The sequence below is a fragment of the Alosa alosa genome, chromosome 13 (assembly GCF_017589495.1).
Source record: "Alosa alosa isolate M-15738 ecotype Scorff River chromosome 13, AALO_Geno_1.1, whole genome shotgun sequence".
Lineage (NCBI taxonomy): Eukaryota > Metazoa > Chordata > Actinopteri > Clupeiformes > Clupeidae > Alosa > Alosa alosa.
The window spans coordinates 3,734,055-3,759,499 of NC_063201.1; the positions used below are offsets into that span (position 1 = coordinate 3,734,055).

Here is a 25,445-nt window from a genome sequence, read left to right on the forward strand (position 1 = left end):
TGATATAATGACCATGTAATTTAAAGAGATAGTGTAATGTCATGCTGTGAAAAATAACTGTATATATATAATATAAAATAAAACGTAAAAAATAAACTAATGACCCGTTTTGCCGTTATACAGTATATGGTTATAAATGTGCCCCCTTAAAAACACACTGGACCCACCTCGGGACCCCTGGTGATTTTGGTCTAGAACCGCCACTGTTAACCACACCCGTGAAAAAACATCTTCACTCTGCAACCACTACACTTCCCCGTAGCCTCACTTATAGCCTACAATTGCTTTTTTAAATACACGAAACCTGATGGAGACATTTCTCTCGCTGGCGGTCCTATACGCAAATTTAATACCTCCCTTTCGAAAATTCAAGACATCCCAGACAGTTTAAGACTTTTTAGGCCTTAAAAACCGAAAGTTGTATTGAAGACTTTTTAAGGATCCGCGGGAACCCTGTATAACCGGTTAGCTGGTCCAACCAGCTGGTCCAACTGCATAACCAGTCTAACAATCATAGGCAATGTAATTTGTAAAAAAGGCCACTGCCTAAGATTGAGCTACAGCAAACAGGGCAGAATTTTATGCCACTGTGTAAAGCAATGGCACATAATCAAATGGATCTAAATATCCACAATTCACTGATGTGCAAACTTTTGAGACGTGAGTAGCCTATACAGTATGTTGTGTTGGCTTATCCCATTTATATTTATTTATTTATGGTTGTTTATCTCCCATCTGTTTATCTTGTTTCTTATTCACTATTTCTTGCAGAGTTGTGATTTATGTTTATGGTTATTGTCATAATTTCTATTTTGCCTATAACTAATATTTTTATTTAATTGTTGATTTTAATGTAGGCTAGTTATTTGTTTATTGATGACATTATTAGGCAAGTTGCTTGGACAAAAGGCAAAACTCATTATTTGGTCTGCATTTACATGTAGCCTATGCAGTGAAGTGATATGATGGTTAGGCACAGATTAAACAAATTGTCAGGTTTAATCAGCCACAGATCTTTTTCTTATGAATTCCACATATTTTAAAGGAACTGTCATGAACAAAAAAAGTTCCGGATGATGTAATAATCACGTTCCGATCTCAGATTAAAATGTTTCTCATAGAATGTTGGCGTCGTTGCTTTGACAGTTGCTGTCGCTGGACGATCCATTTACCCCTTTAACAAATGTATTTCAATTAATCATAAAATGGCCCTGATATGTCACTAGACATTAAAAAATCATGTTCATTTCAAATACTTATATCACTGACAACAGTAGTACGGCCAGGATATTGTCTGTTTGGTTCTGAGCACAAGTAAAACTTTTGAGGCGAGTGTTTTATTGAACAAGAACTGTCAGACATTCTGTGAATGTAATTTGAGAATGGAGAAAAGGGTGGAAGGTTTCAAAAAATGTGTTTTAACAATTGTGGAAAACGGTAAGTGTTCCCTTAATTTTTTTGAGCAGTATATTTACCTTCATATTTCTTGTTATTTATTTTGTTTAACACAAGCTCATATGGATGTAAACATGAAATGACCTCAGTCATTGATGATGATTCTGTGATAGTTTCGGTCAAGGGCGTAGGTTTGCCCCCCCCCCCCAAAAAAAAAAACAAATATTTATAATGTGGTCATGATGGCTGGTGGAGCACTTGCTCGCCTGAGTTTCCGCAGGAATATGGAACAGGGGCGTAGCTATTGAAAACATTCAGTGCTACAGCCCAGAAGTTAGAGTCCTTTTTGTCCGGGGATTCGGGGGTTTCTCCCCCGAGAGATTTTGAAAATCGGGCTGATGAACATGACATTTTAACCTACTTTGAGAATGAAAAGGAAGGCCAATCGTAATGACTCACGTCACGGCATTCCGAATATTTTGATGTTTAGTGAGGAGAACGTCTCTTCTGCCAAAGTGCACCACATACAACAACCAAAATATGACATTAAAATAGCCTGTAGAATAAACATAGTCATGCACCTCTGTCAAGTGCACAGGTGTGAGCGTTCGTCTCGGGATAAACATTTGGACGTCATCACCTTCAATTAATGGGCTACAGTATGGGTGCCTTGAAAGCAATGCATTTGGGTTGTGTATCACGAACTTTTGCCCAAAGAAAAAGTTCCATTCTGTCAAAATCAAGCCCAGCATGCATTGCTTGGAAGCCCCCTCAAACGAGGTCAGGTTTACCATATTTACTGCACATGTGACCATGATTCAATAGTAAATCACGATATATTGAAACTGCAGTCTTGTTTATTACCGCGATGTATTTCAAATGATCACTGAAAGTATAATATTGGACACAATTACTGGATTGGTGAAGGGAAATGGCCAAAGTCCGTCTGTGAAAACCGCTCGCTCCTCATTCATTCAACTCTGCTCAACTTTTGCCGCTTGGTCCGCTCAACTCGCTGCTGAAGGTCACATTCGACCGTTTCTTGGAATTATACCAACGTCAGTGAATGAATAAGTCTGCACTGCTAACCTGTGGTAAAAAAAGACTGGCGACAGGCCTACTGTCATGGAAAACAATTTTTTGTTGGTGGTGAAGAATGTGATTCCATTCTACAGAACCAAACGTAAGTTAGTGTCTCTTTCTAGTTATTCAAACAAAGTGTCCTTCAAGTTAGTGAGGTGCAGTGGTAGCCTGCTAGCTAGTAACATCAGACCAGCATTGATCAACGTTGTCTTTGAGGGCTGCGTTTCACGAACCTGAGCTGATCGAAATGTCCTCCCGGGTTGCGGGAGATGATGACGCACTGTGAGTTTCCACTTCTTGTCCCTGCTCTGCCCTTTTTTTTTTTTCTAAAGAAACTTCTAATATCCATTTGTCCTTCTGCTGTTTCGTGCTTCTGAAGAAGCAATGCGTAATAGCGTAGAGAAGGTACTTGAAATTGTAACATTTTGCAACAAATGATTCTAAACCTGCCCAGATCACGTCAGATTTTCTTGCGCTGCTGTTAATGCACACAATGGACACAAAACACAAAAGTCTCTTCTACGGGGCTATTTATTTCATTCACGATTAGAGTTTTTGTTGTTGTTGTTGACGGCCCATAGATCCGGGGCTATCCCCAGAGAATCCGGGGCTATAGCCCCGAATGCCCAGGTCTAACGACGCGCCTGATCTGGAATTAACTAGTACGGCCAGGATATTGTCATTTAAAAAGTGAAGTTGCAGCCCTCAACTGATGTTGATGTTGTGTTTTGTCATGTCATGTTGTGTTTTGGCCTGATGGGCCACCCTCCACCTATCTACTAATCATAAGGTCAGTAGTGTTTCGGCATCCGGGTTGGCAACCTCGAGTCAGGGGGAGTGGGAGGGGATACACCGCTCTACAGTGTTTTGAAAGTGGTTGCAGTACCAGTTTTGGCCACAATCTTATATATGGTTCCTTTAAACATGAAGATGAACTCACCTACATTTGTTGTTTCAGTTGGCCGGTATTGTCAATTCTGGTATGTGATGTTATTTGGACTTCTGTTTATTGCGGTAAGTTGACAGATTTTTTTGTTTTAACAAGGTTCTTCTTAAAATACTGTACCTTACCTATTTACCATTGATTAAGGGTTCTCACTGTCATAGGGCCTAATGGAAATGTAAAGTAAATTATTTATCATGTTGGAATAGTCCTGAAATGTGTTGCCCATGTAGATTTGATATCAAAGGTATAGCCTAATAACCTGACTCTCGCCAGATGAATTTCGTGCCGCCTAGCTCCACTCACATCCATCGAGATTGTATGGTAGAGCCAATCAGGACGCAGGGCGGGAGTTGGCTTCGATGTGAGTGGTTGAAGTAGCACGTCAATAGATGACGGACAAGTGGCTTATCCAATCTTATGCAAGGATTTTTTAATAAGGCCCAGCCTTCTGAAGCACCACTCCAATGGATTGATCCCAGATGGATGAGTGGAGCTCGGCAGAACGAAATTCATCTGGCGAGAGTCAGGTTAAAGGAGAATTCCGGTGTGATTGAAGTGTATTGAAACATGATACCGAGTGTGAACGTGTGTCTCATAGCCCATCTCGGCTTGTCCCCTGCACTCCAAAATCTGGCGCTAGTTAGTCGATGCTACCAACTGCTTTTCAATGGTGGTGCTTCTCGCATCGGCCTAACCATGCAAATAAATCACTGTTTTACACCATTTACGAGGCTCAATGTATCTCCACACTTCATTGGTAGACTTCGAGGGCCCTGACATTTTAAAAGCGAGACATTGAGAACTTTGAAAAAGCACTGGTAGTTTACTTACAAGGCGATTTATGCAGACAGTATCTTCAACGAAGTTTAGCGTTTGCAGCCATCTTGAATTTAGTCACGATAAGTCGGCGACGAGTAAGAATGAACAGGTATGATAAGGGATCAGATTCCAAAAATAATTCAGTGGAAATGCATGGATTCCAGTTGCTGCTACTGGAAGAAACTGGAATCCATGCATTTCCACTGAATTATTTTTTGGGAATTTCAAAACCGAATGCGTCTACTTCCTTCAGCACGGGGAATTGCCGATCTAGCATGCCTTGATCCTCGGAATTTTCCCCTTATAAAAGCTAATAAACTGCCCCAAATGCACTTCCCTCAAAACATAAGAGAATGTCTGCTTAAATTCAGTGAAGGTGCTACGGTTGAAAATCTACAGTCGGAATTGACACATCTCGCCACGCGCTGGGACAGCCTGAAAAAGTCTCCTCTAAACGAGTATACAGTCAAAGCGTCGGACTTTGATGATGCCACGGAGATATAGGAAGATACAGAAATAAACCTGGTGAGCAAGAAATGTGCTACCTGCAAGAATTGTGCAATCTGTTGCTATTTCCTTCTCCAGCAGTTAAACCTCTGCCTTCAACTATATATGGTTAGCAAATGAATTCCTACTAACACTGTCATGTACTCAAGTGGCATGCAAACAGAGTTTTTCCACTCTTAAATTCATCAAGAATCGCCTAAGGACACAATTGTCACAGGATAATTTGGAGGCCTTTATGATGGCGACAGAGAAAGAGGTCCTATAATGAACTTGGATGCTGATGACGTGATAGACAGGGTTGCGGAGAAGAGCAAGCTCCTTCCCACCTTGTTAACTGCACGACGTTAATTAAGACAGGTTTGTGGAGCGGCTGCTCCGATGGGTTTCCTGTTTACCAACAAAACTAGCCCTACATTCGCGTGCAGCCGTGGGGCAGAAGACGCTTGGTGCCACAACGTTATAAACTTGACTTAAATAGTCAGCTGCTGTAAGCTACAATCAGATTTTTTTATATACCCCTGGTCCCCTGTTGTCTCAATGATAATAACATCTCATTTCAGGATATATTTCAGAGTTTGCCGTTCATTTGCATAACGCCATTATTTTGTCATTTTGGCGAAGACATGCATTCCTTTAGGGATATTGAACATATTGAACATTCTCTAACCATCATTGATTTGAATTGGTGCAGTTTTCAGCACAGAAACTCTTTTTCATGGAGAGCACTGCTCTATGCTGTTCTATGGTGCTTTTCTGCCTCTTGAGCACACATGTTTTCGTGACGTTGCATAGAAATCCATGTAGCCTATTCTAGGCTATTCTTTTTTCATTTTCATATTTCAATGGAGTTGTGCATTGTAAAGTTAGAATTCATCACCAATGGGGCTACAAACGTGTTATGTCCGTGCATGTGAAGTTATATCTGTGTGTTGCGGGCACATGCACGCGCGTCCCCGTGTGGGCCGCTGGTTGGTGAAAATGCCAGGGCCGTTTTTTAATCCCAGTCCGTCACTGAGTGCATGTCACTTTGAGTAGAACGTGAACGCAATTAACTTTCAGTCTCACGGTTTTAGGCTAGTGAAAAATAGTTTTCGCAAGTGCAAGGATATGTGGATTAAATTAATCATGTTTGCTATGTCATTAGATAAAATAAATGTTCAAAAAACTAACAAGTCAAAGAAAATCTTTCTGGCATCAGATCATAGAAGAGATATCTGGTGTCTCGAAATGTTCATTTCTATGAGTATGGAAATGCACCATAGTTTATCTTTTATTTATTTGCATTGTGCAAATGTGCAGGCTACATTCACAAATACCTTAGCCTACATAAACAGAATATAGGAAAAGGAAAATGTCTCGGATCCATTGTTTATTGCGACTGCAAGATTGGTAGCCCAATTAAGTCAGTGATGGTGATTTCTATTCTGTGCTATAGACCTTTTCAACAATAAAAACAAAAACAATGCTTGAACAATCTATTCGGGCCCCAATCTACTTCCTCTGCATTAAGATAACATATGGAATGTTAAAAAGGAAGCCTTGTGGGGCCAACTATGATGCTGATAATGGAACTCTCTTGAAAGGGTCCATAGCCTATGCGACTGCCCGTGAGGCACACCCTTATTCAACATGACTCCCTAACTTTGGTTGAAAGATTACAGAAGCTACTGTAGGTTTAGCTGTGACAGTATCCTGGGTAATATATCCTAACAGCTAATGATTTCACACAGTAAAATCCGCATTTGAAAGCCTGGTCAGCAGTTGCCAGTTTGTATAGATATTTTGCCTACTTGACTCTGCATAATGAAAAGCTTTGTATCAAAAAAAAAATGACCATGAAAATTAAAATGACCATCACGTTAGGGTTGTGACTGGTTGTGGGGCGAGATCTAACGCCCTCCTCCGCCCGCATACATACATCAGAACTAGCTCGGTTAGCATTAATAATCGTTTACTACTTTAACGGCACCGACAATCAAAAATCCAGTGGAAACCAGATGGCAGAAGTATGTAGGCCAATCGGGCCCACCAGCTTTTTCTACTTTGCCACCTACAGAGTTTGAAAAATAATTCTGTAAAATTGCATGGATTCCAGTTGCTGCTACTGGAAGCAACTGAATCCATGCATTTCCACTGAATTATTTTTGGGAATTTCAAAACCGAATCGTCTACTTCCTTCAGCACGGGAATTGCCGATCTAGCATGCCTTGATCTGGAATTTTCCCCTTTATAAAAGCTAATAAACTGCCCCCAAATGCACTTCAAACATAAGAGAATGTCTGCTTAAATTCAGTGAAGGTGCTACGGTTGAAAATCTACAGTCGGAATTGACACATCTCGCCACGCCAGCTGGGACAGCCTGAAAAGTCTCCTCTAAACGAAAGTATACAGTCAAAGCGCCGGACTTTGATGATGCTAATGGAGATATAGGAAGATACAGAAATAAACCTGGTGAGCAAGAAATGTGCTACCTGCAAGAATTGTGCAATCTGTTGCTATTTCCTTCTCCAGCAGTTAAACCTCTGCCTTCAACTATATATGGTTAGCAAATGAATTCCTACTAACACTGTCATGTACTCAAGTGGCATGCAAACAGAGTTTTTCCACTCTTAAATTCATCAAGAATCGCCTAAGGACACAATTGTCACAGGATAATTTGGAGGCCTTTATGATGGCGACAGAGAAAGAGGTCCTATAATGAACTTGGATGCTGATGACGATAGACAGGGTTGGCGGAGAAGAGCAAGCTCCTTCCCACCTTGTTAACTGCACGACGTTAATTAAGACAGGTTTGTGGAGCGGCCGTCTGGATGGGTTTCCTGTTTACCAACAAAACTAGCCCTACATTCGCGTGCAGCCCGGGGCAGAAGACGCTTTGGTGCCACAACGTTATAAACTTGACTTAAATAGTCAGCTGCTGTAAGCTACAATCAGATTTTTTTATATACCCCTGGTCCCCTGTTGTCTCAATGATAATAACATCTCATTTCAGGATATATTTCAGAGTTTGCCGTTCATTTGCATAACATCGTATTTTGTCATTTTTGGCGAAGACATGCATTCCTTTAGGGATATTGAACATATTGAACATTCTCTAACCATCGTGATTTCGAATTGGTGCAGTTTTCAGCACAGAAACTCTTTTCATGGAGAGCACTGCTCTATGCTGTTCTATGGTGCTTTCTGCCTCTTGCGCACACATGTTTTCGTGACGTTGCATAGAAATCCATGTAGCCTATTCTAGGCTATTCTTTTTTCATTTTCATATTTCAATGGAGTTGTGCATTGTAAAGTTAGAATTCATCACCAATGGGGCTACAAACGTGTTATGTCCGTGCATGTGAAGTTATATCTGTGTGTTGCGGGCACATGCACGCTGCCCCCCGTGGGCCGCTGGTTGGTGAAAATGCCAGGGCCGTTTTTTAATCCCAGTCCGTCACTGAGTGCATGTCACTTTGAGTAGAACGTGAACGCAATTAACTTTCAGTCTCACGGTTTTAGGCTAGTGAAAAATAGTTTTCGCAAGTGCAAGGATATGTGGATTAAATTAATCATGTTTGCTATGTCATTAGATAAAATAAATGTTCAAAAAACTAACAAGTCAAAGAAAATCTTTCTGGCATCAGATCATAGAAGAGATATCTGGTGTCTCGAAATGTTCATTTCTATGAGTATGGAAATGCACCATAGTTTATCTTTTATTTATTTGCATTGTGCAAATGTGCAGGCTACATTCACAAATACCTTAGCCTACATAAACAGAATATAGGAAAAGGAAAATGTCTCGATCCATTGTTTATTATGACTGCAAGATTGGTAGCCCAATTAAGTCAGTGATGGTGATTTCTATTCTGTGCTATAGACCTTTTCAACAATAAAAACAAAAACAATGCTTGAACAATCTATTCGGGCCCCAATCTACTTCCTCTGCATTAAGATAACATATGGAATGTTAAAAAGGAAGCCTTGTGGGGCCAACTATGATGCTGATAATGGAACTCTCTTGAAAGGGTCCATAGCCTATGCGACTGCCCGTGAGGCACACCCTTATTCAACATGACTCCCTAACTTTGGTTGAAAGATTACAGAAGCTACTGTAGGTTTAGCTGTGACAGTATCCTGGGTAATATATCCTAACAGCTAATGATTTCACACAGTAAAATCCGCATTTGAAAGCCTGGTCAGCAGTTGCCAGTTTGTATAGATATTTTGCCTACTTCGACTCTGCATAATGAAAAAGCTTTGTATGTCAAAAATGACCATGAAAATTAAAATGACCATCACGTTAGGTTGTGACTGGTTGTGGGCGAGATCTAACGCCCTCCTCCGCCCGCATACATCAGAACTAGCTCCCGGTTAGCATTAATAATCGTTTACTACTTTAACGGCACCGACAATCAAAAAATCCAGTGGAAACCAGATGGCAGAAGTATGTAGGCCAATCGGCCCACCAGCTTTTTCTACTTTGCCACCTACAGAGTTTGAAATAATTCTGTAAAATTGCATGGATTCCAGTTGCTGCTACTGGAAGCAACTGAATCCATGCATTTCCACTGAATTATTTTTGGAATCTGATCCCTTATCATACCTGTTCGTTTCAGATTCGTCGCTCGAATTTATCGCGGACTAAATTCAAGATGGCGTCGAACGGTAAAATTCCTTAAGGTACTGTCTGTATAAATCGTCTTGTAAATAAACTACCAGTGCTTTTTCAAAGTTCTCCATGTCTCGTTTTAAATGTCAAGGCCCTCAGAAGTCTACCAATGAAGTATGGAGCTACTTTGAGCCTTGTAAATGGTGTAAAACAGTGGTTTATTTGCATGGCTAGGCCGATGCCCGAGGCACCACAACGAAACACTGTGTTGGTAGCATTGGCTAACTAGCGCCAGATTTCTGAGTGCAGGGTACAAGCCGAGGTGAGCTATGAGACATACGTTCACACTCGGTATCATGTTTCAACACACTTTAGGTCAATATCACACCGGAATTCTCCTTTAACTTCCCCTCGGTTTCTCTATAAATGTTACAAAATGTAGCCTACTATTACTGAGCAAATATCCCTTACTTTCAAAGCCCAATATTGACAGATAATCTGACTGTGACTATGCTTTTGTGAGAAGGCACACCATTCATAGGCCTAAGAATATCCCTGTCAGACCTTTACAAAAAATATGATACCATACACGCCTTTTACACCAGTGTAGGATATGGCAAAGTTTGAGAACCACTGCCTCCACTTACTGTCGGCTAATGCGCGCTTCTGGATGGATAGGCTATATCTCGTTTTTTTAACAGCGTGATGTCAACACGAAATATAATTTCTGTTTATAAAAACAAAGCGAAGTGTTTTTCCTTTTAGTTTGGGTTAACGCAATTAACCTTCTGAGTTACGTAAACTGTTCAGGAGTCAAACGACGGATCATGCGTGATTTAGCCGTAGTGTAGGTGACTGAAAGTGCACAAAAATTAAGCCTTTGCTTAACAGCATTTAAGAATGGGCGGTGACGCCCATGGACTCCCGCAAACTGTATTGGCGTTTTGTGTGTTGGCCGCTGTTGATTTCCTAAAGTGTTGAAGTGCATACATTACTTACTACTTAAAAACCGTATGGCAATACACATGGGCGTTGGTATCGGGCATTTAATTGTTTGAGCACCCACCGACGGAAACATAAACCAGCGCCTATGGCGCAAGGCTATTTTTCTGAACCTTATGAATGAACCATAGAGAGGGGGAAACTATAAAGGCTGCATCATCTTGCCTGTGTCATTGAAAACGCGATATCGCAAATGTTTACTTTTTTGGATGACAATATGACAACTGGTAGCATAGACATACTGATAGCTTTGATTAAGCCTGCATATTTATGTGGAGAGACAGTAGCCCTATGTGGCTGATGATGAGCCACTGAGCCAGGCAGTCGACAGGCGTTCTGGACTTTTTCCGAACGTACAGATTGCCAGTCCGCGCCGGTCAACACCAAGTGGAACATTTGGCAAGACCAGTGGTTGAGACCAAGACAACTCTGCGTCCAAATATTAGCGAGTCCATGACAAGTCCGAGACCATAAAAAAAGGTGTCGAGTCTGGTCTCGAGTCCAAGACCGGACTTGAGTACTACAGCCCTGACTGCTAGTGATTTCGCCCATTGACTCCCATTGTGTGCTGTTAGCATGTCTAACCTTTAGAGGGTCCTATGTTCCCAGGGTTCTCTGTTCCCCGATTTTATAAAGCACAGTTTGTGTTCTTTGTGCTCATTTCACTGCTGGTTTTCATATCAATTCCATAATAACTAGATCCTTCCTTGACCAGTTTAACTACTGACTATTGAGCTGAAAATAGCAATTACATGCATTTTTTCATCCACCAATGTGTGGAAATGTAGAAAGTTTAAACACTGATTGATGTAACAGACACAACTTTTCTGTCTTATGTCAACTACAGCACTGCACTCTGGGGACATATCCGTGAGCTCCCATTTACATGCCCCCAGAGTGTAGCGCTGTAGCTGCCTGGCTGCATTAGTTGCTGGCTGTAGCAACTCGAGCTAAGAGTTAAACTGATTGTTTTCATTTTTTTTTTGTGCCGACATTACTCGGTGACCTCGAGAAGAGATCTATGTGAAACATCGCCAGATTTCGCCTCACGTGTGTCCAACAGGCAGTCTTCTAGGCTGGCGGGGCCATCCTATACCATTGAGATGTATAGTCTGGCATCGAACCATTCACCTCGCTTAATCCAAGGGGTGGGCAGAGAATTGTCTTTCAAACTGCCTAGGCATGCAATAGGCCAGCGCTACGACCATATCCGTATCAGGTCGGCAAAACGAAAGTAATGACTTAAGTGCATTGTGTTGCTCAACTTTCAAAGAAAAGTCCAACTCCTCCAAAGTTGACGCCAACGCCGATTCAAACAACCGCTCTTCGTTCGCCATAGCCACCTTCCTTGTTGTTCACAGTCGCAGGACTGTCGTTATCCTGTTAAGCCCGCCTTAAGACTCTCTAACAAAATAGAGCGCTGTGATTGGAGAACATCCATGGTGCTAAGCCAATAGAAATCCCTATGGTTCGATACTAGACGTACAGGCTGAGCAAATTAATTTGCCGCCGCTAGGGTGCGTCTAGATTTGTAGGCTAAGAGTCTTCATCTTCCTGCCGCATTTCGGTGACCTTGGACTTCCTATTTGGTCTCAAGGCTGCTGGGAGAGCAGCATCCACATTTAAGCTCTATGTGGTGGCAATCTCAGTGGGGCACAACACCATAGAAGGAATCTCTGTTGGGGAGCACCCAACTAGTAGTAGTGTGAAAACCCATGTGGTGCATTTGGTGTGATACATAATTTCCCTTTATGAGTACCCTGAAAAATAATACATTAAGTAAACTGTGAGCACACGAGCAAGCATTGCAAGATGTGACACAATATTTCAATAAGTAGTGTATACTTATTCCAAAATCCAAAACACTTGATCCAAATTATGGTGACCATCCTACATAATGCTATGTTACAGTTTCCGCTTGAAAAAAATGGTTTAATCTTACGGACGTTTTGATGATATGCCGGTCAAATATCCTATTATCGCTTCTTAATTAGTCAAGTTGAGGAAAACTGGAGACAGGCTATGTAGCTTAAAGAATGACATAATCAGGCCATATAGAATACAAAATGTTCATTAGCTTAACTTTAACTAGTGTCAATTTAAAGATCTAGCCAGTCTCTATGCTGTTTTCATGGACAATCTGCTTTGTTCGTTGTTTTAAATAGGCGATGTTGTTGCTGCAATCCACGTTATCTCCAGTGGTTCAACAGTTTCACTTGCTCAGATGCGCACACACATCATAGATAGATAGATAGATGGATAGATAGATAGATACTTTATTGAGAGCATGCTCTGGGAACAGAAGACAGTTGCATGTCCAGTGTAGCCATGGGTCTGTCTACACGGAAAATGACAAGTGTCTTAGTGCGGCCGCACCCTCGCACCTCCACTTCCAACGTCACTGATTCTGACAGATATGCCCGACACTTCGGCTTTTTCTCTGGTGGTGGTGAAGCTGACCGGACATCTGAGGCTTCAGGCGTTATTGATTTACCATCATCCATGCGTCTGGCCTCTGAAAAAAGCTTTTAAGGCTAGTCTGCCTGTGCCAGGCCATGTTTGAACCGTCTCCCTCATTCGTTAGTTGTTTAACAGGCGTTTTAAGCGTGCGCTTCCTATTTGAAATGCAGCATATGCGTGTTGTTTAATAACTTTCAAACAGTAGAGCATCTTTAAAACATAGCCAAAGGACGTATTCTTGCTTTAGTATAGGCATACATTTTAGGCTTATCCTCATCAGATTGTGTTAGGGGGACAGGATTATTAGAATTTCAATCAAACAATTTGACTGGAGAGATTTTTTCAGCCAATGTCCGGCAATTACCGGACAACGGAAACCCTGGTTACAGGATAGCAGACATGGGTTGTATGACTATGGTTATATTTTTGTTCATTTGTTTATCTCTTCTCAGGTGATGTGGTGGTCATACAATATTGGAGACACTAAAAGCCGTGAGTCTCTCCTGCCGCAGCACAAGGACAGAGTCAGCATACTTGTTAACAAAACACAAACGCTCAAAATCCTAGAGGACCTGGACTTAAGCCCGGAGGAGTGGGACCAGATACAGAGAGCCGTTCAATGGGGTGGACCGGACCAGGAGATTACCACTGTAAACATGAGCACCAGTCCGGACCACACCACCTTTGTTATTAATAACTTTAAGGACAGTTACTCTGTGGGAGAGGAGCTCCATGTCACCATTGTTGCCAAGGACTTAACTGGAAGGCCAAAAACCTATGGAGGCGATTTCTTCAAAGTAAAGGTTTATTCAGCCAAATTAAAGGTAATTACACCCATAAAACTCAGGGACATTTTACATACTTACATACATACAACATACATTTCTTGTCCTGGGATTGTTTCAATGAATAAACTTGTACAATTTAAAAATGTTGTAAACTGACTAGATGATTGATTTCTAAGAGTTGTTCTGTAAAAGGATACTGTATATAATTCATTAGGCTCTCAGATGTTTTTTCTTTATTAAAAAACAATGACCCACGTCTTTCACAGTTTTGTTGCGATAAAAACTGATACAATACAATACAAAATACAAATTTAAGTTGTTAGAGTAGGATGGGCTGTTTACGACACAGTAGTGTGCAATGCACAGGGCAACCGGATTAGACGGAGGAGAGGCAGGGTCAGGTGTCTAACCATAGTACCCAGAATCTCCAAACACACAACAAAGACGTCAGCATTCTTTCAAGTACCAACAACGTATCAGACAACCAGCAACATCAAGAGAGGCAAGCTAGGAAACAAGTCAGCAAGTTTGGGCCATTGAGGGAGAGGAAACAAGGAAAAGCTAGTGTTGTGGCCAACAGAAGTAGCCAGGGACTGGGACTGGGAGTCTTTCAACAGGGAAGTAGACCAAGTCTTGGAATCTATCCTCGCTGGTTACATTGGTAGGAAGATGAAGGCAATGCCCACTATCATCTGGAGCATGGGAGCAGAGCACAGACCAAAGGCCTGTAGCATGCTGGAGAGAACAGGCGCTCAAGGAAAATTGCAAAACTCAGAGGCGACTTGAGAAGATTGAAGAAGGTTTTTCGGCAGGCTCCAGAAGACCAAAAACCTGCCCTTAACTTGATGCGCGATAACGTGAGGAAACGCATAAAGACCTTGCAGCGAGCCTAGTGCCAGTGAAGGGATGGAAGGAGGCGGGAAAAGGAGAGGGTCAAGTACCTGTCAGGGCTCCTTAGAGTCAAAAGATCAGGAGTGCTAAAGGCCCCGAAGGAGGAGGCAGAAGAGCACTTCCGTAAAAGGTGCACAGTGACCCAAGGCGAGAGGAAGAACTCAACCTGGAAGGAAAGCTGTGCAACCAAGAGGAGCTGACGATCTCCTTTGATGACGGAGAGCCCAGATGGCAGGAAGTCAATGACTTCATCCCAATGGCCATACAGGGGAAGATCTGCACCGGGGCCGAATGGAATTCCGTAAAGAGTTTACAAGAACTGTGAGGGGCTGAGGAAACGTCTTTGGAGGCTACTTAAGGTACTGTGGAGGAAGAACCATCTGCCAGACACATTTCTTATTGCCGAGGGCTGCTTCATCCCCAAGCAGGAGGACTCTTCCAGCTTGAAAGATTTCCACACAATCTCGCTGTTCAATGTTGAGGGGAAGATGTTCTTTAGAATTTTGGTGAAGAGGCTGAGCCAGTTCTTGATCAACAACAAGTACATTGACACTTCAGTACAGAAGGGCGGAGTACCAGGAGTTCCCGGTTGCATCGAACACAACAGTGTCATCTCCAAGATCATGAGGACGCTAAGAGGAACCAGGGAGATCTAGCAGTCCTGTGGTTTAACGAATGCCTATGGCTCAGTGCCGCATAAATTAGTCGACCACACACTCAAAGCCTACCATGCCCCTAAGCAGCTATGTGCTCTTCAAGAACTACTTTGGGTACTTCAACATGCGCTTCACCTCTGGTGACTTCACTACCAACTGGCAGAGATTGGAGGTCAGAATCATGACCGGATGTACAATCTCCATGATTTTGTTCGCAGCGGCGATAAACCTCCTCGTCAAGTCACTGGAGAAGCCCAGACGGGGAGCTGTTCTGTCAAGTGGCATCCAACAGGTCCCAGTCAGGGCCTTTATGAACAACTTGACAATTACAGCAAGGTCGGTCCCGGAGGGAAGATGGATATTGGAAGATTTGGTAGAGCTCACCACAGCAGCTAGGATCGAGTTCAAACCCTCGAAATTGAGAAGCTTCACTGCAAAAAATGATATCTTACCAAGTGTTATAATCTTATATTTAGATATAAAAATCTAGTTAGTATTGTTTTTAGTAAAAAGATACTTACTTTGAGCTCTCTTGTAAGATTATTTGACTTAAAACAAGTCAAAATCTTCTTAAACTAAGACATAAAAACAAGTAAATTTGTCTGCCAGTGGAGTAAGTAAAGTGGATTGAATTATAACACTTGGTAAGATATCATTTTTTGCAGTGTAGTCCTGAATCGGGGCCGTGTCCAGGACCGCTTCTGGTTTAAGATCGGTGAGGACATCATCCCAACAGTCACAGAGAAGCCGGTAAAGGGCTTAGAAAGGTGGTACAGAGCCGACCTGACGGACAAAGCAAGCGTGAAAGGGATGCGCAACCAAGCAGAAGAATGGCTGAAAGCCCCGGAGAGAAGTGGCCTGCCCGGCAAGCACAAGGTATGGGGCTACCAACACGGCATCCTTCCATGGCTCCTGTGGCCACTGCTTGTGTACGAGATCCCCTTGACAACAGTGGAGGCTTTGGAAAGGAAAATCAACAGCTTCCTCAGGAGGTGGCTGTCTGTCCCCAAAAGCTTTCGCTCTATAGGGCTATATAGATCCAGGCAGTGCCAAGACGCTGGTTCTGCTGTCAAGCCCTTATTGAGGTGTCGTGGGCTAGTTGCAGCCCTTATTGAGGTGTCGTGGGCTAGTTGACAAAACATCGCTGAAGTGGGGTGCCCACTTGAAAACCCAGTGAAGTCAACAGGTCTGAATCATGCAGCTCTGCCCTCAGATGAAGACGTCTGAGGGGAGCGACTTCTATGCCAGCCACTCCACATAGGGAGCAGAATGCAACTTCTGCAGGTGCGGTGGCTGTGATAGACCCTATTTTAAAGCTGCAGTTGGCAAGTCTGACAGACATGCCCCTCCCCCACTACCACCGAGCACCCTCTCATTGAGTTTGTGCTCGTCAGTGCACACCAGACTGCACCAGACTGTGATTGACAGTCAGATCTCACACAGCCTTGCTCTGATTGGACCAGAATAACTGGGAGTTGTGGATTTTTGCAAAACAAATTTGAAAGCTCTAGTTGGAGGTAGAAGTGCGGGTTTTTTCTAAAACCGGCTGATTTATGTTGTTCTGTCAGAGCATAGTGCCGGTTTCAGTGGATATGATCAAAAAAATCTTGTCATGTTGTTTTTGGATGTTTTAAACAAAACAAGTCCACATAGCACCTCTAAGGGACACTCCTGGAGCATGTGTGTGACCAGAGGGGACTTAATCTAAACAGTTCTCATATGTGTTTCAATGCATTCGATTGCGGCAGATGCTGTTTGCACCCACAATGTCAATAGTCAACTGTTATTTGTATCCTGTGGGGATAGCATATGTGGGTGTTTACACCCGGCTGTACATTGCATGGATCAGCAGAGACAAGCATCCTGGTGTCTGGTGTTGTTGCCAGAGGTGTTAAAAGCATTGTATGCTATTGGTACCCCACATGCGAATATACATTTAATTGCCTAAATATTTAATTATTTGGCACCAATGGGCAGTTGAAGGAGCCTAACGTCCTAGAGTGTGCTCTGGCACAATTTAAGCCTTTAATTCAACTGGTAGAGCATGGCCATGGTATGTGGTCATGGTTCTATATATCCAGGGAAAACACACACATATTAAAATGTTAATCTATACTGAACTATAGGTGACTCCAGTCTGAAAAAAGATCTGTTCAATGAATGTTTGCTAAATATTTCCTCTTTTCCCTGCATGGTAGGCTAGTGTGTTTGGAGAGGTACTGGATCATCACAATGGCACCTACTTGGCCCGGTTTACCCTACCGTGGGTGGGGGAGGCATCGGTGGCGGTCCTTCTGGTTCACTCCAGTGAGGCTGTGCAGATCATCAAGCGACACCGGGAAACAGACCCTGACCGTAACATCTACTATGGCTACTTTGTGGGCAAGAACTCTCAGGGTGCTATAGTGGAGGAGAGGGCGGCCTGCAATGTCAAATGGGAAGGGGTGGCACTGCCAGGCGAGGAGCCCTGCTGCTGTGAATACCCAGATTTAAAGGCAAAGCTGACGTGGCTCTGCCGTAAACCCCCGACTCTGCCATGCAATACCCTGGTGTACCATGGTATGGGTCCGTATTACGTGAATCACTGGACAGACCTTGAAAAGGCAATCATGAACGAGTAAGGAACAGAAGTTTGTTTCTTAATGAAATAGGATTCATTAATTATGCACATTTATGTGGTAACACTTTTACTCATTGAATGCCAAGCTGTTTTCGGGAGCTTTGTCCTAGCTTTGGCTAGTTTTCATCAAAATCGCTGTTTTTTTTCTAGAAATGGAGATATAACGTCTCATGAAATATGAAGTGTTGCCTGTTACTTACTTGTGTAAACTTTCCGGGAAGTGATCAGCGAGACCTGGCGAGACTGCCACTTAGTGATAGACCCACGGAAATGGCCTGGTTTTGACCTGACGTGCATGCGTCACTGATTCGACCCAAAGCGGCAACCGAGTTATGATAAAATGTCCAGATTGTGCATTTTCATGAGTTTTCGATCGTATTATATTTCATTTCCATTCATCACAGAGTTCCCAAAATCACATATAAGGTGTGTTAGAGTGTCTAAGCTTCGTAATTTTTAAAAAAAAAGCTAAAAACGTAATATTACGTTTTTGGCACTCAACGCATTTTGGCACTCAATGAGTTAAGACACACATATTCACCATTAATTAGCTGCTTACTAACATGTCTATTAATAGCATACTAGCCATTTGTTAGTCATTATAAGTCACTAATTAATACCTTATTCTGCAAGACCTTATTCTACCCTTACTAGACCCTTAATTAAGAATTTCCCCTATGTAGGCTCCTAATTACCCCTTATTCATAGTCATAAGTTGTTGCATATGAATTATGACCTAAATATGCATGGCCAGTATGGGGCTTGTAAGGTGGTAGTACCACAAGAACAGATATTCACCCCTAATAATACTTATCAAAGATGCTCTTTTCAAAATAATCACTAAACCACAAGTGCTAATAGTGTACAAATAACTCATAATTAAGTCTTTGTAATGCAGAATATGTTCCCTATTCTAAAGTTGGGTCTAAAATCGATTTTTGTATTTGTGCTAACTTGGCTGTCTGCTTCTTGTGTGCGCTGTAATACACTTAAAACGTGTGAATAGAAGGCAACTTTAGTTTAGGGAACACACGGGGTTAATAAGTGCCAAATTAATTGTGAATTAAATGTGACCCATTCACTCACACACGCAGTGGCGGATTTAGCAAATTGGGAGTCCAAGGTGAAGGTTTGTGTGCCCCCCCCCCATCCGGTAGATAGTAGTCTCTACCCTGCATAAACTAGTAGTCATGATAGAACCCAACAGAGCAACACTCCCCCCTAAAAAAAAAAAAACGGTGATGGCCTGTTTGCTTTTTTCCTACTCATATAGGCAACTTTAAGAGTCTAATTTAAATATATTTGATTAGCCTACACCAGAATGAGCATCAGGTGGTCATTTCCAGTTGGTCATTTCCAACCTATTCCCAACTGCTGAATCTGCTCTGCACTGCTTGAAGTCTGATTATAACTTCACCATAGGGTAGTCTACACATAATTTAACCTTACGGCAATGGCTATATTTTGGATATATTTAGGCTACATAATACAGGCTTAAGTGTCTCGGACAGACCGACAGAAGTATTATTATTTTTTTTACTCAGCCAACAGTCTGTCCTGCATTGACAACATGCTAAATAGCCTAAACGAATGCTATAGGTTTTTCTAACTTTTTTCTAACTCACACACACGCACAGACACATAAAACACACATACATGCAGGTAAGCAGACACACGCACACCTCCCCCCCCCCCCACACACCCACACACACACACACACACACACTCACAAGCAAAAACACACACACAGAGAAGCACACATATACAAAAGCAAACGCACACATGCACATGCTTAAACCAAGTGGAAGGTTCTGGAGAGCTGCGGTGTTCAGATGGTGGTTGCGTTTAGAATGGATACAAATGTTCACGTGGACTCAAACATGCCATGCCACTTTATGTTTCCTCAGACAATATGTGGAGCGTTGGATCAAGGGTGATTCACGAGTAATTAGAGTCCTTGCCTCTAATTCAACTATTGGTATGTTTTTGCTTTGGATCTGTGTGTATCAGTGTCAAGCCATACACACACACACACACATACACACACAGTTGCAAGCCACACACACACACACACACACACATACACACACAGTTGCAAGCCACACACACACACACACACACACACAGTATGCACTCATACGAACACCTACACAACCACTGTCTTTCTTTCACATCCTTTTTCACATCCAAGTATTTTACTCAATGTAATGTAGTGATTTGACAGATGCTAAATGTCATTTAAGCACTATCTACAGTTATGAGCATTATGAGAGCATTATGAGAGCATGTGAGTGAGTGGGAGCATTATGAGAGCATTATGAGAGCATGTGAGTGAGTGGGAGCATTATGAGAGCATGTGAGTGAGTGGGAGCATTATGAGAGCATGCGAGTGAGTGGGAGCATTATGAGAGCATGTGAGTGAGTGGGAGCATTATGAGAGCATTATGAGAGCATGCGAGTGAGTGGGAGCATTATGACAGCATTATGAGTGAGTGGGAGCATTATGAGAGCATTATGAGAGCATGCGAGTGAGTGGGAGCATTATGACAGCATTATGAGAGCATGTGAGTGAGTGGGAGGAGACCCAGCTATCTGCAGGAGGACCCAGATAAATCCTACCTCCACTCATCATACTGTCTCACCTTTAGGACAGAGAGAGAAATGTAAACCTGGAATGCCCACACCGATCCCAGCAGGATTCTACATGAATGACGTTTGGACGTCATTTGTGTGTGCCACCCGTCATTTCAACGCTGCCAATGACAAAACTCAGTGTTTGAAGGACAAACACATCTACATGATGGGAGACTCCACTCTCTTACAGTGGTACAACTTCATCATCAATTCCGTACCAAGTAAGATGCTTCGAAGTTGCCCTCATGCGCGCGCGCACACGCACACGCGCACACGCACACACACACACACACACACACACACACACATATTTGTCCATATTATTTATGCTGGTCTCTAGACCATACTCTTGCACTGTTGCACTGATGGACTACTACTACTGTTGGACTACTTTTTGCACCTTCACCATGACACTCACTCTATTGAGCACCTTGCCATGCACACATAACTAAGGACTATGGTTGGACTACTGTTTGCACCTTCACCATGACACTCAGGGCCAGATGTACGTACATTTGCGAACGTAGCGTTATCAGCGCCATGGACACACCGCAGATTGCGAGCGCTGTCAGATCCAAGTTTCCGTCATATTTATCAATCGTTCAATCCTTAGTGTAAACTGCGCCTTTCTCTGCCCTTCTCCGCCCATAAACGCAAATTACGAACGTCCACAACTGAATGGCAGCGCCTACAAGCGCAGTTGAATGAAGTTAACTGATGACAACATTAAAAAGAATCAAACGTTTAGCGATCATGAAATAATACCATACATGATAAGATGTCAACAAGCAGAGAGATAATGAATACTCAAACTACTTGTGCACGTAGGCTATGGAAGATTGGTCAAATCTAGCAAGTAGGAAAGTTTAAGTGAATGACGTGAAAGTAAGACATGCGAAAGGCCAACGAAAGTTAAGGTTGTTTTTGGTAGTACAAATACTTTCACCACAAAAACTGGTGTTCTAAATAGCGATTATGTTGTCTTTGAAAGGTTCTCTTATTGACGCATTGAACTGCAATGTGGATTAACACCTGCTTTTACAAGGCGGAAGTATTTAGGCGCAGAATAGACGTGCGCTTTCAGGAGCAGTCTTTGTACATACCGCGGAATACATAACTAGGCGCTCTTTACTCTTCCCCTCCCATCTTTTTACGCTAAACTCCCACTTTCCCCTGGATCCTCCCATGAATGCATATGCATGACATGACAATCGCAATCTGCCACTTTCAGCTCCCGCGACAGGCAGTTTGCGCTTTTACATCATTGCGGCCTGTTTGTACATACCTCGCAATGATTTTACACGCACATTGCGAAACAAATACGCCTGAAATGGGCGCAAAAGCGTTAGTACATCTGGCCCTCACTCCCTTTAGCACCTTACCAGTCCCGGCCCTGTCACTACAAGCGTCTTATGCTTGATCACCCTCAAGCACATTGGACTTTCTTAATTTAATTTATATAGTTTATTTAGTATTTAGTTTTGTTCGTTTTCTTATCTTTCTTATCTTCTACTGTCTTTATTGTACAGTGGAGTTTAGTTATATGTTTATACTTATACTTATGTTTACCATTTCTGCTGTAAGTGCATGTTGTGTGTGATGTCTCTATGCTACTGAGACCCTTGAATTTCCCCTTGGGGATCAATAGAGTATCTATCTATCTATCTATCTATCTATCTATCTATCATATGCACGCACACACACACACACACACACACACGCACACACACACACAATCTTACATCTCTAAATCTTAACGGGACCATGGATAGTAATCTATAAAATTCAAGTAATCCATTCACACCATAAGGTTTCCGAAAGCACTTCATTGATTTTCACTGTATTTGATAAAGCACCTCTTGATGTAGAAGATGGTATTACAGGACAGCATGATCTGAAGCTAGCTGGTTACTGGCATGATAACTTTGTTGATTATTATGTCAAATAATTTCTGTTGCTATTTCTAGGTCTTATTTAAACCGTCTATACCAAGTGTTTCCCAAACTTTTTTCCTGGGGACCCACTTTTTAAAAATGACAGACTATCGCGACCCAACTCGTGACTGTGGTAGTTAACAAACTAGATCCTAATAGAAAGCTGCTATCTTTCCTAAGCTATATTAGGTATAAGCTAGGGGCATTACACAACATAAATTGTCACTAGGCTATGCTGGTGAGCCAAATTAAATCTTCCACGACCCACCTGTGGGTCGCGACCCAGTCTTTGGGAACCAATGGTCTATACCAAACACCCTACATATATCATCTTTAAAGGCACACTATGCAGGTTCAGGTATTTATGGCCAGAGCTCCCTCTAGAGTCGTGATAGCAAACTTCTCATGACTTATCCCCCCTGTACACAATGCAAATGCTTTTGTTATGGAGGTAAAGGATTAACAAAAGACAAAAACTATCTCCAAAGAGCTACTGGCAAGGTTTCACGATTCTCACAAGATTTGCCGGGGTGCCACTCTTGGAAGTTGCATGGCTGGTTTTCTCGTTAGGAACTCGCTATGTTTATGCTGTATAGCTATGCTAGGTGAATGATTCGCCTGTTACAAGCATGTTTACCATCAAATTGGCTTCGTAAAGGTGAAAATCTTGCATTTAAATCATTAAGGCAGTTCTCATAGAACTCATATATACTACTACAGCTACTGTTTGCCCATGACGTCGAGTCCACTTATTTATTCAGTGCTCCCATGTTTCAACATCCACTACCAACACCCAACACCAGGTCTTCTGGGTGGTTCTTGCTCCTTTTCTTTAGTCTCTTTAGACAGAACTCAAGAGAACTACTTTATTAACATTACATAAATCGTCCATCACGCTAAAGCATGTTATCACACTGTCCCCTCACAGGTTTCAGGCGCATGGAGATGCATTCACACTCCCACAATGGGCCTTTTTTGGCTGTGGACTTGGGGAACAACATCGACCTGAACTACCGCACGCATGGTGTCCCCCGACGCAACCCCAGGGCTAAGTTTGCAGATATGCACTACATTAGTAACGAGATCGATGGCATTGCTGGTGGCCCACACATTGTTATCGTCTTCAACATTTGGGCGCACTTCAAACTATTCCCACACTCCTACTTTGCCCACCGGGTGTCCCAGATCCGCCGTGCAGTCGTGGACCTCTTGAGACGTGAGCCAGCGACCAAGGTCATCATCAAGACGGCTAATTCAGGCTTAAGGGTGAATATTTCAAGTCTCTTTCTTTAACCACATACTACTTACATGTGCTTGTGTGTGTGGTGGTGTGTGTGTGTGTGTGTGTGTGTGTGTGTGTGTGTGTGTGTGTGTGTGTGTGTGTGTCTGTGTGTGTGTGTGTGTGTGTTTGTGTGTGTGTGAGTGAATGTGTGTGTGTGGTTATTCAATTCAATTCAGTTTTATTTATAAAGCGCCTTTCGTGCAAACAGCAATACAAGGTGCTTAACAACAGCACTTAGAAAATATAGCCGCAAGCGGCAATGGCGGGCCCGAGCACCTCCGGTCCGCAACTGTTTTATTCGAATCAACAAAGCACCCGGCCAGCGGTGCGTTTGTGTAATGTACATATTTGATGCGTGTGCTATTTGTTGTTGCATGTTATTTTCTGGCACATTTTCTTGCTTGGCCGGGTGGTGGCACTATGCCAGGCAGGCCCATTGGGTGTCTGGATATCATCATAATCATAATATCTATTAACCTGTTAAGTTTCAGACCATTCATTCAAAGCATAGAACATTTCTGGCACATTTCATGCCTGGCCAGATGGTGGCGCTATGCTAGCCATCTGAATGACATGTGCACATCATCACAATAATAATTTCCAATATTGTATACCTACTAGGTTTCAAATAAATCAGTTAAGGCATTGCCCATTCTGACACATTTCCTGTTCGGCCAGGTGGTGGCGCTATGCCAGGCAGGCCAATAGGGTTTCTGATTATTCTCATAATCATAATATCTATGAACCTGAGAAGTTTCAGACTGTTCATTCAATGCACTTTGACTTAATGACACATTTCCTGTTTATGTGCAAGAAATTATAATCATAACATATTACAACATATCAAAAATCCCTTCACAATTTAACATCAGCGTCATCTTGCCATCATATTTGCCAAATTTCACATGAATCTGACAAACCGTCTAGGAGGAGTACATTCAAATCTATCATGTGGCATCAGTGTTCTTGTCATTCTTTTTGTTGCCAGTGGGTGGCGCTGTGCGAAATATGGATTATGGGCTTGTGAATATTGTCATTACCATGGTATTCAATAACCTGTGAAATGTAAAACATTTCAAGCCATCCATGGTGAATTAAGACACATGTATTGTTTATGTGGAAGGGTATTAAAATTCATAGTTTGGCCATTTCGTCAAATTACAACATATCAAAAAAAGCTTCACAATTTAGAATCAGAAGCATATTGGCATCATGTATACCGACTTTCACATAAATCGGATCAACCGTCTAGGAGGAGTACATTAAAATTGGTCATGTCCACAACGCACAAAATCCCAATTACCTCACTTCCTGTGGGCGTGGCTAATGGCATGTTAATGCAAAAGTTGATTGTTTTTGGGAGTTACATGCACCCACCAAATTTGGTGTGTGTATCTAAAACTATATGCCAACCACAAGTCACAGTGACATAAGGGGGCGCTACGGAGTTCCTGGGCCAAGCCCAGTGCCAAAGCTTTTCCCCTGTGTATTCACCTCTTGATGTGTGTGCCAAATTTCATGTGTTTTTACCAATGGGAAGCACCTCTTTTGGCATCACAATTCATCACATTTTAGTCCGCACAAAATCCCAAATACCTCACTTCCTGTTAGGCGTGGCTAATGCATTGTACATACGAAAGTTGTTCATCTTAGGGAGATACACACACCTACCAAATTTGGTGTGTCTAGCTGAAAGTATGTGCCAACCACTGCATCAGTCACCAAAGGGGGCGCTACTGAGTCCCTGGGCCACGCCCGGGGCCAAGCCTTTATGCCTGTGTAGCCATTATGATACCAGATGTGTGTGCCAAATTCCAAGACTTTTCATCCATAT

At 42.4% G+C, this 25,445-nt stretch overlaps 1 protein-coding gene across 1 annotated transcript in view; it reads left to right on the forward strand.

The window, feature by feature from the left end:
• Positions 1–2,099: 2,099 nt before the first annotated feature.
• LOC125305600 (NXPE family member 3-like) overlaps positions 2,100–25,445 on the forward strand; it is a 31,164-nt gene continuing 7,818 nt past the window's right edge. Inside the window, exons 1-7 of the mRNA XM_048260444.1 lie at positions 2,100–2,578; positions 3,437–3,492; positions 13,259–13,630; positions 17,340–17,758; positions 19,669–19,739; positions 20,410–20,616; positions 23,258–23,595. Of these exons, the coding sequence (XP_048116401.1) occupies positions 2,521–2,578; positions 3,437–3,492; positions 13,259–13,630; positions 17,340–17,758; positions 19,669–19,739; positions 20,410–20,616; positions 23,258–23,595 (1,521 nt within the window). The 5' untranslated portion in view covers positions 2,100–2,520. The remainder of the gene's footprint in view (positions 2,579–3,436; positions 3,493–13,258; positions 13,631–17,339; positions 17,759–19,668; positions 19,740–20,409; positions 20,617–23,257; positions 23,596–25,445) is intronic.